The sequence below is a fragment of the Crassostrea angulata genome, chromosome 3 (assembly GCF_025612915.1).
Source record: "Crassostrea angulata isolate pt1a10 chromosome 3, ASM2561291v2, whole genome shotgun sequence".
Taxonomy (NCBI): domain Eukaryota; kingdom Metazoa; phylum Mollusca; class Bivalvia; order Ostreida; family Ostreidae; genus Magallana; species Magallana angulata.
In genome coordinates, this window is record NC_069113.1 from 31,404,392 (window position 1) to 31,418,666 (window position 14,275).

General features: G+C 34.1%; 1 protein-coding gene across 1 annotated transcript; it reads right to left on the bottom strand.

Moving 5' to 3' along the window:
• Positions 1–21: 21 nt before the first annotated feature.
• Positions 22–14,266, bottom strand: LOC128175093 (tubulin--tyrosine ligase-like). Its single transcript, XM_052840503.1, has 13 exons — positions 14,218–14,266; positions 13,678–13,772; positions 13,158–13,328; positions 12,835–12,913; positions 12,476–12,720; positions 12,240–12,372; positions 11,448–11,648; positions 11,160–11,253; positions 10,950–11,068; positions 9,253–9,336; positions 3,837–4,009; positions 1,016–1,114; positions 22–736 (listed from the first exon to the last, which is right to left on the bottom strand). Exons 3-13 carry the CDS (start codon positions 13,315–13,317, stop codon positions 303–305), a joined length of 1,821 nt encoding a protein of 606 aa, XP_052696463.1. The 5' UTR covers positions 13,318–13,328; positions 13,678–13,772; positions 14,218–14,266; the 3' UTR covers positions 22–302.
• Between the last annotated feature and the right edge of the window lie 9 nt (positions 14,267–14,275).

Consider the following 14,275-nt stretch of genomic DNA (forward strand, 5'->3'; position numbering starts at 1 on the left):
GGTAAAACGAGTTTATAGAGATACAGGTATACATGTATATAACTCAATAGAGCATATACCTGTCGATTAAGTATATTTATCAGAATAACGTATAATTCTTAAGTAGTCTTCACACAACATAAACAGATTTTTATTACTTCTATGTAATCAAAGAACATTTTATTTATTGAAAGGTTTGGGCTTTCAAGTCATACTTTTTATATAACCGAAATATTGAAAGGTGTTCTTGATTAACTTGTAGATGGTAACATAATTTAAATGTTCGTGTAATTATGACAAGTTAAGTGTGTTAGATCTGTTATTTATTGTATACTTTGCACAAGAAAACCAGAGAAAGTTGAAAGGGGGCCTCCACCGGTGACTGTGATATCTCCAACGACGAAGTTGATTAGAACGGAAATTACGTCACCTTGTGCCAGTTGTGTTGTCACTGAGGATGTTCTTCGTAAATATGACAGGTGACTGTCACTGTCAAGGATAGTGATGGATATAGGAGAGCCGTTCTTCATTATCTTAGCATGCAGTGAGTGACTACTTTGGGGATGGGCACTAGAGGAAAGTTCAAGAGAAAAATAGTAGACACCGGAAGTAGGACAATAAAATGTGCCAGTCTTGTTGTTGTAGAAGTTTCCGGAATTGAATTGAACCTTATCGAATACGATGCTCATACCAGCTGAGGGATGCGCAAGGGACGTCGACAGCTCTGCACTAAAGGCAACAGGTTGCTGATTTGCAACTACAAAATCAAAAACAAAAATACACATATATATATCAATGGATTATTAAAAAAATAAAAATATACATTTACATTGCACTTCTATATACTTTTTAATTAACCTTCGTGATTTGGATAAGGAAAATTTTTATCATGATTAATCAACGTTTGCAGTGTCGATTAAAAAGACTCAGTTTGTGTTATATGTGCATCTACTTTCTCTTTGTAGGGTAGATGTGGCTCAGATATTTGGATAATAAGTTTTTTAAATTTCAAATTTAAAAAAGTGCATCAACTTACTCTGTTCTAGTGTTTCAAGTCTTTGTTGCAGGAGAGCGACCTGGTGCTCTAGCGGTGCGATGCATTGTGTACAGTCCTGGTTCTGTAACAGAATCCCTTCTAACGGAAGGACCAGAGTTACATGTAGTACCAATATCAGTGAATTTTCTGTTAACGACATATCAGCCTTGAGTTTGTACTATAGTTTGTAAATTCTAGACCTGTTTATATAGAGAGCACTGCTTATCACTAGATGGAACTACACTGTGTACATACTTGTGTAGAGACTTTTATAGCAAAACCATGGTACTTACAAAACCTACAATTAATTCTTAACGCGTTAACGTATCTATAAAACGATTATATGCGATTTAGCTGCAGTTTTGTGGTTATAAATGGCATTCATCTCATGCGTATCTATTTATTATATAATATTCAAATGTCACACCTTAGACTATAAATACGTGTAGACTAAATGCAGTAATCAAAGGCCAATAAAAGCTGTAAAACAAAACCCTGTTTAATGGCCCAGTTGACGTTTATTTTATGAAAAATGACTTAAATATGAAAATCGTGTTCTTTAAAAAACAACAGAAAGGTCTCATAAAGTTTATACTAATTCGAATGATTACGTATAAACAAATATAATATACATGTAATTATTTTCTACCATCCGAGGGGTTCTTTATCTCAGTTTGAAGACAAGGAGGACTATCAGTGGAATTAGGAGCGAACTTTATTCGATCCTCTTGTCAGCTTGGGATAATATAATTATTTATATTGTACAAATCTTGTAAAAAAAAAAATTCAAGATCTAAAAATAATCAGTATTTGGCATGGTATTGCTAATCCAAATGTTGTAATATGAGGGGATGGGGTGAGGTCATTCGAATGAAGAAATAGTTAAAAAATCAAGCAAAACAACCATTTTAATGATAAAGAATTCAATTTTTTATTCGTGAAGAAACAACTACGAGGGAGGCATGTTTTAGAATAATACATACATGAGCACATAATTATTATTTTTTTTAATACACTGACTGTTATAGGAGTAACAGAAATATGCATATTGCACTTGGTCAAATTCTTTAAAATTGTTTCTTCGAACTTTATTAGAACCATTTTAACAAGAGCTTGGACTTTCGGTAGGGCGTAGCTATCTATTCCTTGCGTCAAAACATGTTTTAAAAAATGACGCGGTTTCACGCGAAATATGCATCGATTGCGTAGTCTTAGCTTAAAAGCCAGATAAATCTTGTTGATTTCAAAAAGCCATGGCTAAGTGGCTAGCAATGAAATAGACAGGCATACGTCACATTGCTGTTTGACACAAAGTCCAAGCTCTTGTTAAAATGGTTCAACATTTAAAAGCAAAAACAAACTATAACATGTCAGTAGTAACTGAATTAAAAAAACAAAAATAAATGTACCATTTTCAAAAACAGTATTGAATCAATGATTTGTTTCGTACAATTTTGCAAATATATGTAACACATTTTGACCAAATTATTACTTGTAAAAAAAATTGGATACCTATATTAACAAAAATATTTGATTGAAATAAAGTATTCATAATATGAAATGTTAAAAAATAAACTACTCAAAAGAAAAGCAAATGTGTAATTACGACTGTAGATAATGTAATAATTGTAGTAGAAAAAAAAATATTGACAAGGGTTGAAGCATCATAAAGTAAATACCTCTCTCTCTCTCTCTCTCTCTCTCTCTCTCTCTCTCTCTCTCTCTCTCTCTCTCTCTCTCTCTCTCTCTCGTTGTTTTCATTTTATCTCCAGACGCATCACCTAGAAATGGAAAAAATCGGGGTCTTGTAAGTCTTGTGACAAGAGCAAGGCATTTGTTATTGCATTTTCTTGCGTTGCATTTCTCGAGACAGGGGTTCTGAAGTTCAAAGTAGTTGGTTCGGGTCCACAGTAGCTAACCCCTTCTGTCTCTCTGTTATGTACGTTTGAGAATGTAGCACTGGGTTTCCGATACGGTACAATAGTTGCTGTCCTTCCTTTATTATCTACCACAGTCCTGCCTGTATCCGAATTAAGTACATCAAAGTTGTTCTGGCTCGCCGAGAACGAATTTGAATATTTTCTAATAAATTGGTCATTTTCGCCACCCTCTTGGAAACGGGAATAAATACCGAAGTTGTTTTGCGGAGTAAAGCTTTCTTTCCTACCCTGAAAGGTTTCGTTTTCGAATGAAGTTCGCAAAGCTTCGTCCGAACTATTCCTGTCGATAAGAAAGCGTTGGCTATTGTTTTGCGATGCCTGGGCACGAACACGAAAAGGATATCCGGCGGAGTGAGAAGGATGGATAGGAAGTGGAGCATTGACGTCAAAAGAGATGTTGTTTCCCCTAGTGGCAGTATCCGCATTTGTGTGTGTGTTCGTTCTGCAAAGGTTGTCATCGATTAAATTATCAACAAAGTCGTCTTGCAATAAATCAAAGCCATTGTCTCGCAGACTAGAAGCGGGGGTTTCTTCAAACAATTTCAGCAAACTGGAACTAGTCATTTGACTATTTTGAAGTCCAGAAATATCGCCCCTTTCATTGCTGCAGGACGTAGTATATAAATTCAGACCGTCCACGATATCCGATATGGAATGCTTCCCGAAATCAATATTGTTTTCGCGATTCAACGCGTTTGTCTGAATGAACCCCTCGTCTGTATTTGGACTTCTATGATATACTGGTGTCCCCGGTTTGCTATTATAAAGAGATTTCTGAAAACGGCGATTACGTAGATATTCTCGTAGAAAGTACCGTCGGAACTTCAGAGCCAACATGTATTGAAATTTCCTGAAAGCACGTGCTTGAAGGGCCAACTTACTGAGCTGCAAGGGTGGGTTTTTATTCATCATGTGACCATTTCCCCTTTCTAGCCGACGTGTGCCTCTTTGTTCTCCATTTACTTCCCTTGTCCTGCTCATTATCTCAGTTTTTTGGGGTCCGTAGTCAAAGCAGGGTCCTGCATTTAAAGAGGACCGTTCACTCTCGTTTCGTCTTGAAGAAGTATTAGCATCATCATGCTGTTTGGGGTGAACAGAAAATGCGCTCACTTGTTTGACTGGGCATATAATGCCATCAGAGCGAACTATGAATCTGTCGACGCTTTTCCCATCTTGGTCAAAGAGGATCGCATTTTTGTTTAAATGTGGAAAATTTTGTTGCTGATGTTGGGCTCCTAAAGCTATCATCGGTTGATTTCTCTGTTCCCCATTTGGGTGGAACTCTTTCTGTAGCCCAATAAGAGAACCTTTGTTTACAGTAGGAATATTTGTTTCTTCTAGTCCTGCTGGAGTTGAGTTCTTGCTATTTCTTATCAGGTTTCTTCTTTGGCTCTGCGTCGCACTCACAATTGGTGCAACCCATTTCATAGAACCACTATCTGATGCTTTATCTTTTAAAATTGTCGCCTCTGTCTGTTTGTTCATTGTAACTGATGATGATCTTCCAGAATGCTGCAATGCAAAAGACGATTCTTCAGTTGGATACAGGCCTTCCTTTTCTTGAATAGAGTTGTATTCGCTTTCTGTGATAGAAGCCACGCTGCCAATTCTGCATTCGGGGGAGCTATTTCTGTCTGCACTTTCAAGCTTTTCGGTATCCATATCATTGGACTTCGTATTATTGTTTATGAGTGGGCGAAAATTCATTTGGTAAGCTGTTCTTTCTGACTGAACAATATTCAAATCGTGCGATGACTTCGTACTTTTTTGTTCGGATACTCTTCCCACAAGTCCATTTTGTCTACTACATGTACGTATCGAGTCTTTCCCATATTCGTTCAAAATTCGGTCGATGCTTTCGTGAAGTACAGAACATTTCTGTGAAGTGTCTTTTTTCGGCGCTTTCTTACTAATTTTCTGTTTACAATATTTTTGCATATCTTGTGCAGAACTTCTCTCTTAAGGATAGTCAAGTCAAACTTTAGAACCTGATCATAAACTGGAACAAAAGCCAGAAATTGTTAACCACAATTAAAACATAATGAATTTTTTTTATATAAAAATCGTAGGCATTTTTAAAAATGACATTGTGACATTACTACCATAGCATTATTAAAGAAAGAAAAAACCTAGTTACTTACATGTAAAATGCTCACCAAAAGGAAACGCAATTTTGTTTCACTTTACCGTATATTTTATGTCAAACGGAATCGTACAATGTCGCGCGTCCTTTTGTTTTTCCTGTAAGCATTTCTATTTACAAGATGTTAAATTTACATGCATGCTGTTTCTTGCAGCTGTTTCGGTGAGCCCGAGTCTAATTATTTCTGCTTTAAGATTTTTTGAAAGAAATTTCTTGCATGATTTTACTACCTTATGATATCAATTATTTTAAGGTTTAAAAGTCGTGTACCAACCATCACCATTTCCTAGCGTTATCAATTATGACCACTGGGCCTAATGGGAATTTTAGGAAAAACGAAAAAAAAAATTCCGAAGGATTTTTTTAATATTCAGATGTGCAAGATATATGCAAATGTAAAAGTTGATGTAAAATGCCACAAACTTATAAAATTTAAAAAAAAAAATGTTCACCGTTATGTCAAGCATAATGGCGTGAAAGAAAATTTTGTTAGGAAATAAAAATGTTCAGATTCTTTTACCTTTCTTTTGATGCCCTGAACATTTGAGTTGACTCAGTATACCATAAATTCATATCCATATAGAGATCTAGAAAGAGATTAATTTAAAAGGCCATAATTTGGCGCCATATCTTATTTGACGTCATATTTAATATACCTTTTCTTACATAATCTCAACCTGTTTTTAGACTTCAATGCAATTATCGGTATCTATAAAATAATATTCACTTTGCACAACTAATGAAATTACTCTTTCCAAAGAAATCATATAAAATTGAAGTGTAAAAAACTAAATAATAAGGATAATTTCAACTTGAAAATTGTAATCAGGTCACTGATTCTAATTTTAAAAACGAAAACATAGGTAATCATAGATTACTAAGCTCACCGAGACGGAGCATCACCCTTATGAGACATCACCTTTATAAGACCACCTTTATCATTTTATATGAAAATCATACTTTATGATCTTGGATATTCATGGATTCTGTTTTGACAAAATATCGTATATCATCTGATAAATTTTTTTATGATAATCATATGTTCATATGTTAATCAATACAATGATATAAAATGAAATATTGCATCATGTCATATTTATAATATATATCATATAATACAATAAAATACCGTAATAAACAATAATGAGATATGATATTGTAACGTATGATATGACATTGTATTGTGTTATACCTTGTTGTATTTGATCACATAATACAATATCATAAAATATAAAACAATATAGTATTATATTACAATATCATATTACATAATACAACATAACATTGAAACATGATATTATATTGTATAATATAGTATGATATTGTATTAAATGACACTGAAACATATTTGATACATTATATGATATTATATCATATAATACAATATAATTTGATTCCAACATTGTATCTTATCAAATGATACAATATTCTGTGATAAAGTAAAATATTATAAAATACATTATTATATTATACATATTGTATCATATGACACAATAATATATATTATAATATCATATAATACAATTTCATGTGATATGATAATATATCATATAAACCAATATCATATCATACAATATCGTATGATACAATATTATATGATATAACAATATCATATTATACAATTTCATTTGATATAATTCTATATTACCGAAACCAATATCATATTATACAATATTGTATGATACAATATTATAGAATATACAATATTGTATCATAGGATACAATATAATATTTTGCAATATCTTATGTAATTGTATCATGTGATAAAATAATAAATTAAAAATACAATAGAATATTACAATATTGTATCATAATATACAAAACTATACATAACAATATCATGATACAATATCATATAAAATATAAAAAAAAATTGATACAATTTCATATCTTATCGTATAACTTTTTATAATATAACATAAGATATCATATTGTATCATATCAAACAATGTTGATTCATATCATACAATACTATATCATAGGAATCATGTTATATCATTTATCAACAAACACATCTATCTATCAAGCAGGTTTGAGTGAGGTAGGAGATTTCTTTAGCATCCTTGATAATGGAGATCAGGCTCTGCATCTGAAGCAACCTCTGCATTTAATTTATAATAAAGTTAAATCAACTATGCAAGCTATCATCTATAAAACATGTGACCTGTTCCAAAAAACTAAACCTCATCCAGCATCCGAAACCTATGGCTCAGATTCAGCATTCAAGCCCATCAGGTGCATTGGTATCATAAGACGCATCATCCATGCAAGTTTGGTGAAGTTTGGACCAGTAATAACTAAGATATCATCATCAGAGGGCACTAGCAATTAAAACCTTAACTTCCTCCAGCATCCGCAACCTATGGCTCAGATTCAGCATCCATGCCTGTCAGGTGCATCTGTATCATAAGACACACCATCCATTAAAGTTTGGTGAAGTTAGGACCTGTAATAACTAAGATTTATTTTTTAGCATCCTTGATAATGGAGATCAAGCTCTGCATCTGAAGCTACCTCTGCGATTCATTCATATTACAGTTAAATCAACTATGCAAGTTTGAAATAGTACTATCATCTATTAAACATGTGACCTGTTCCTAAAAACTTAACTTTATCCAGCATCCGAAACCAGACTCAGCATTCAAGCCTGTCAGGTGCATCAGTATCATAAGACACACCATCCATGGAAGTCTGGTGAAGTAAGGACAAGTAATAACTAAGATATCATCATCAGAGGGCACCTGTTTCAAAAACTTTATTTTACCAGCTCTTAAAACCTTAACCTCCTCCAGCATCCGAAACCTATTGCTCAGATTCAGCATTCAAGCTTGTCAGGTGCATCAGTATCATAAGACGCACCATCCATACAAGTTTGGTGAAGTTAGGACCAGTAGTAACTAAGATATAATCATCAGAGGGCACCTGCAACAAAAACTTTAACCAGCTCTAAAAACCTTAACCTCTTCCAGCATCCGAAACCTATTGCTCAGATTCAGCATTCAAGCTTGTCAGGTGCATCAGTATCATAAGACGCATCATCCATACAAGTTTGGTGAAGTTAGGACCAGTAGTAACTTAGATATTGCTATCAATGGGCACCCGCAACAAAAACTTTAACCTGCTCCAAAAACCTTAACCTCCTCCAGCATCCGAAACCTATAGCTAAGATTCAGCACTCAAGCCTGTCTGGTGCATCAGTATCATAAGGCACACCATCCATGCAAGTTTGGTGAAGTACGGACCAGCAGTAACTAAGATATTGCTATCAAAGGGCACCTGCAACAAAAACTTTAACCTGGTCCAACAACCTTAACCTCCTCCAGCATCTGAAATTTAGGACCCAGATTCAGCATCCAAGTCTTTCAAGTCCATAAGTAGGTCCAGATGCATCATCCATGCAAGTTTGGTGAAGATAGGACAAATAATAGCTTAGATACAGGACCTGCAACAAAAACTTTAACCAGGTCCGGACGCCGACGCCGACGCCGAGGGTATAGCATAAGCTCTCCTTGACTTCGTCTCGGTGAGCTAAAAATGATATAACCGAAATATAAAAACAAACCAAATTAACATTTGATCACATTAAAAAAAAAAACTCCCATCTTCTGATTTATCAGTAATAACACAGAAAAACAGCAAGAGTTATTCATTTTATGGCACTCTTAAAATCAATATCAGAATACATAAAAAAAACAATAACATCAGTACACAAAATGAATTTCAAAGTATAAATAAATATAGTAAAATCTAAAATGATAACATAAATAGATAAAAATAAATTTGAGATATAATGGATACATGTGGGTTATGGATTCTGGATAAGAATTAGGATAGGGCAAGATAAATGCACTTTTTATTATACAATCTGGCTACTTCTATAGAGCTATGAATTAACTATAAGTTTCCATAACTATAAGTTTCCATAAGAAACAGAGGTAAACATACTCGGTATATGTAAATATAAATAAATAATCTATATTTAAATCATTTGCATGAACAACAATTTTAAATCATTGCATTACAAAATTCTTTAAAATTGAGAAACAATAGGTGACCTGGTCATGTTTTTGTTGCATGAAATGTGACACAATATGGAAACTAGTACAAGCACTGCCTCTTCCCTCCCTCTTCATATTTTGTGGAATCCATTATACCCTCTTGTGTGAACTTTGTGAGTTGGAAACACTGGGTCTATCGCTGTAATAACAAGACTCCGGGCTAGGTCAGGCAGGAGTTTCCTGGAGAAAAATAACAATCAAATTTAAAATCAGGGACACTTTTTGTGGTACACATTGTAAAAATGGCCCATTAGCTCATGGTTTTGAGTACCAGTGTCATATAATATTTTGAACCCCGCGATATATTGAACCCGGGTTCAAACCTGGGTTCAAAATGTTATGGTCACAATATTTTAAACCCCCCTCTAATTTTCATTGCTATTGGAGAGGGGGTTCAAAATATTATGGCTGCGATATATTGAACCCCCAACCTATTTCCAATTCCCATTGGAGAGGGGATTCAAAATATTACGACTACAATATTTTGAACCCCTACCTATTTCCAATTCCCATTGGAGAGGGGGGTTCAAAATATTATGGCCGCGATATTTTAAAGCAATGAAAATTACAAGGGGGTTCAAAATATCTCAGCTATAATATTTTGAACCCCCTCTCCAATGGGAATAGGAAAACGGTAGGGGTTTAATATATCACGACCATAATATTTTGAACCCCCTCTCTAAAGGCATCACGGCCATAATACTGTAGATTGGCAAATAATCACGATGGTTTTAATTTTACTATGTTTGCTATTAAATATTTTCCCTCGAAATTAAACCCATCGTAAATACATGTACTATCATTAGATTTCAAAAACGTTTCAATGCTTATATTCTGATCAATTGATCTTTAAGCAGCGTGAAATTAAAACCATCGCGATTAGTACTTTAATACAAATCTGTGAAATTATGTGAAACAAAAAGTGAAATTATAACACCGTGGAATTAAAACGACTTACAGTATTTTGAACCTCCTCTCAGATAGCACTGAAAAATAGAGGGCCGGGTTCAAAATATCGCAGCCATAATATTTTTAAACCCCTCTCCAATAGCAATAAAAATTAAAGGGGGGGGAGGGGGGGTTCAAAATATCACAGCCATAATATATTGAACCGGGGTTCAGTATTTTAATGGGGGGCTCAATATTTCGCAGCGATATCTTGAACCCAGGTTCATAATATCGCATAATATATTTAACCTGGGTTCAATATTTTGCGGTATCAATATATTTTATGACACCGGCAAAATGAGAGTTTTGGATAGAAATGGCCACAAATAAATGGACTTTAAAACTTTCTTAGCAATTAATGTTAAGATGGAACCAGTTTTGAACATCTTTTTTCTATAGCAAAGCCTCATAAGGATTGCTACTGAAGATTAATTTCGATTAAATTCAATGGACTTAATTGATACACAGTGAAACATTATTACAGTGAACAAACTTTTAGTTAAGTCATGCTAATAACAAGATCACTTTTTTTCACCATATCTTGAAAGTGTACTATACACTTAACAAATAAAACAAATTTTGTTTTCTAAGGAATCGTTTTTAATTGGGTGGAGGGGGGGGGGGGGGGCAATGTCCTTCAATTTTCTTGGTTTGTGTTGACTTAATTTCATTGACAGCAAGTTTGAGATAATTTTAATAAATATTAAACAAATGCTTATATACATTTCTAGGGATGTAATTTCATTGGCAAGAGTTACCCATGAAAGCCCTGAACATTGGTCCCGCACGAGAAATGACGATTGCACAGGAAGTTCAACAGTATATTTTAATGATGTTCTGCTTACTTTGCACAAGCAGGTGCTCCATTGATCTCTATCAGATACACCATGAGTTCATCATCCACAACAAAATCAAATCCAAATAGCTGAAAACTCTGGTAGCCCAGGAAATTGGTAGAAATTCTCTAAAAATAGATTTAAATAAATGGTGATTAAACATAAAAAAATTATACTTTTTTTATGTTAAAAATGCTACTAAATTTAAAACTATTTCACCTCTTTCACTATCTTGAACACAGTCTTGACGATTTCCTTTATTTGAGGCAAAATAGTTGCATCCAGTGTCACTCTAAATTTAGACCTCAAGTACCTGCAATGTACAAAAATTTGTCCTAAAACAATTATCAAACTTCTTCATATTGATCATTTGTTATACATATTTTACATCTTTATCTGCTGTCATACAAACAAAGCAAGATTTATAGCATCTGTATTTTACCCCTACATCCATAAAAATATGAAATCATAGTCTTTTAAGCTGCCAATATATTTTGAGCAATCTACCTATCAAATGAGGAGAAAAACATTTCATTGCCTTCCTCATACATCCCAAAGTTTGCTGACAGTTCTTTCTGTAAGCAGTGATTGGTCAAATGACTAGTGACATCATCCAGATTCTCGTGCTGATAACTCTCAGAGGCAGTGCGTAAAACTCCTTCCTCGTACAAGTACACATTGTAATTGGCCTCCAGCAACACCCAACATCTACAAAACCATGTACATTTTATACACCAAGTTTTAAGGACACATGCAACTTTCTTCAGTTTTAGATAAATTCCCTTGATAGATTTCTCCTACTTCATTTGCATTGTACTGGAAAACCTGTTAATGCCCAAAAATTCAGGGTGCCTAACCAGGCTATGTTTCTATTTTATAGCATGAAAAATGCAACTGAATGCTTCTTAGTTAAGTCATAGTAGCCTATATATTTTTAATTGAAACTATATATCCAAATAGAAAAACATCCTATTACATGATATATATATCATATTTCTTAAATACCATATTGATGATGGTATAACCTTGACTTTGGTCAATGAAGCAGATCAGAAGCAAAGTCACAGGCAACTTCATGCTAAGTATGAGCCTCTGATATTTCTTTTCAAAAAAGTTGTTTGCCAGACATGAAAGTCAGATAAACATGCAGATTGACAGACAGATGGACATGGACCTTCCCCCTAAAAAAAACTTTTTGAGGGTCATAGTACCTGTAATAGTAATTTGACTCAGTGGTAGTAATATTTCTATCTCGCAAGTGCACCTGGTTTGATTTTACCTTCATTCTAATTTAATTACCTGATATCAAATTTACGGTCTTCCTCCAAGAGCAAGGGGTTGTCTATGTACCTTTGAATTACAAAGGATTGGGTTTGTTGATCAATAAACTTCACCAGTTCTGACACATCAGGGGAAATTTTTATTCCTTCACCTAATATAAACAAAGTTTGAATTCTAAGAATTTGAATACATGATTGTATGTATGCATGGATGCCAATCACAATCCAGATTCATCAAATATGATAGAGCCTTGCCTTTTGACCCAGAAGAAGATTTAGCGATCCATACAACTGGTTTTTTGCTGGTTTTGTTGAGGACAGTGGACCGATCTAACAAATCCTTCCTTTCATCGGGCTTGGACACCCTCCTCGGAAGAGGGCGTGCACCAGGAGTGGCGGACTCCATGCTCTTTGCAATATCTTTAGGACAAATGATAAAAGACTCTGGAAGCCATTTTGGTATTGGTTTTGCTGATGTGGTATAAAACTCTTTGAATACTCTGCAATGGCAAGACATTGTTTTCTTTAAAACTATTAACAAATGAATCTACATATTTGACACTATTAATGTCAGGAAGAAATTGAAAGCCTGGACCAGGTAGAAAACCGCTTACCTTACTAAGGCAGTTTTTCTGCAGATAACATCTGACCCTCTGTAGTAATTCACAAGCTGAATTAGCCCTGGTTCATGACCTAATTATTAAAATGCACATAAAACCATTTAAAACATCCAAATTACCAGTCCTTGAATGCTAGTACAGGGAACACTAGCAGTCCTTGAATATTTCTATATATTTCCATATAGCATTTACCCAATCATACTTATTTGGGTGATAATTGAAAATGATGACTCTGTATATTAAAGTGTAGTAAAATCTAACAAAAATATATAAAATGGGTAAAAGTACCATATGATTTTTAAAACTGAATCAAATACCAAGTCTCCCAAACTGTAATTTGTTTCGCTCCCCAAACATGAGATGGAAGCTTGCAACATTTGGTGATAATTTTCTCCAGTCTTCATCATTATCCAGGAGGTACTTTGACACAGCCTTGTATACTGAGCTATGGATGTCTCTCCTGACAAATCCATACATGCTGTATTAAACTGTGAAACAAAATACTAGGTAGATTTAATATATTAATTACATAATAAGTCAACTTCATTGCAAAGTAAATGATACAAGCAGTTTCATTCCTCTTCAAAAGGCATGCTTTGTAAAGTAATGTATTGTTTACTTTTTCTAAAGTAAATAAAAAGATATTAAAAGATGCAGACATGAAGTTGGACTGCAAGAGTTTCAAGATTTTCCAATTAATAGCTAGAAAATGTAATAAAACATACAAATATACATAAGCTCTAAGCTTTGAATTGACACTCTCTCTCTCTCTCTCTCTCTCTCTCTCTCTCTCTCTCTCTCCCAAAGTGTCTGGAGCTCGAGTTCTAATTTACCTACTTGTGGTAATTCCTCTTAATCTGCTATACTGGTGCGCCCAACAAAATACATGTAACCCATGTCGAGTGGTTGGAAGAGTACCATGTGAGAAATTTCTAAGGGATAGAAATCTAATGATAGTAGGTATAATAGCCTCAGTGCCTCAACACTACTACTGGCACTTTATAGTGACTGAGATAACTTTTAAACTTTATAAGGGTCAAACAGACTCGAACTTAAGTTCAAGCCTATCAATTTGTGGTCACTACCCCTAATCGATCTTTAAAAACGTAAAATCTTTGCATATTCAAAAATTGTTACATAAGTCCAATTGGTTGAGATGATAACATCGTAAATAATAAGTGCAGTACTGTCCATCAAATTAAGAGTTGTTTCCCTTGAAAACGCATTTTCATATGAAACAACATTGTTCAACAATAAAACTGTCAACGTTATTTCTAACCTATCGCCAAAGAGGTGCATAACCATTCTTTATCGTATGCATAGAGGTTACATATATCATTCAATAAATAACGTGTCAAATACCGTACTTTCACTTACTGTTTATCTCTCACATGGTGACAGGGGTTTAGAACTCTTTTGAGAAAAAGGAGCAAAT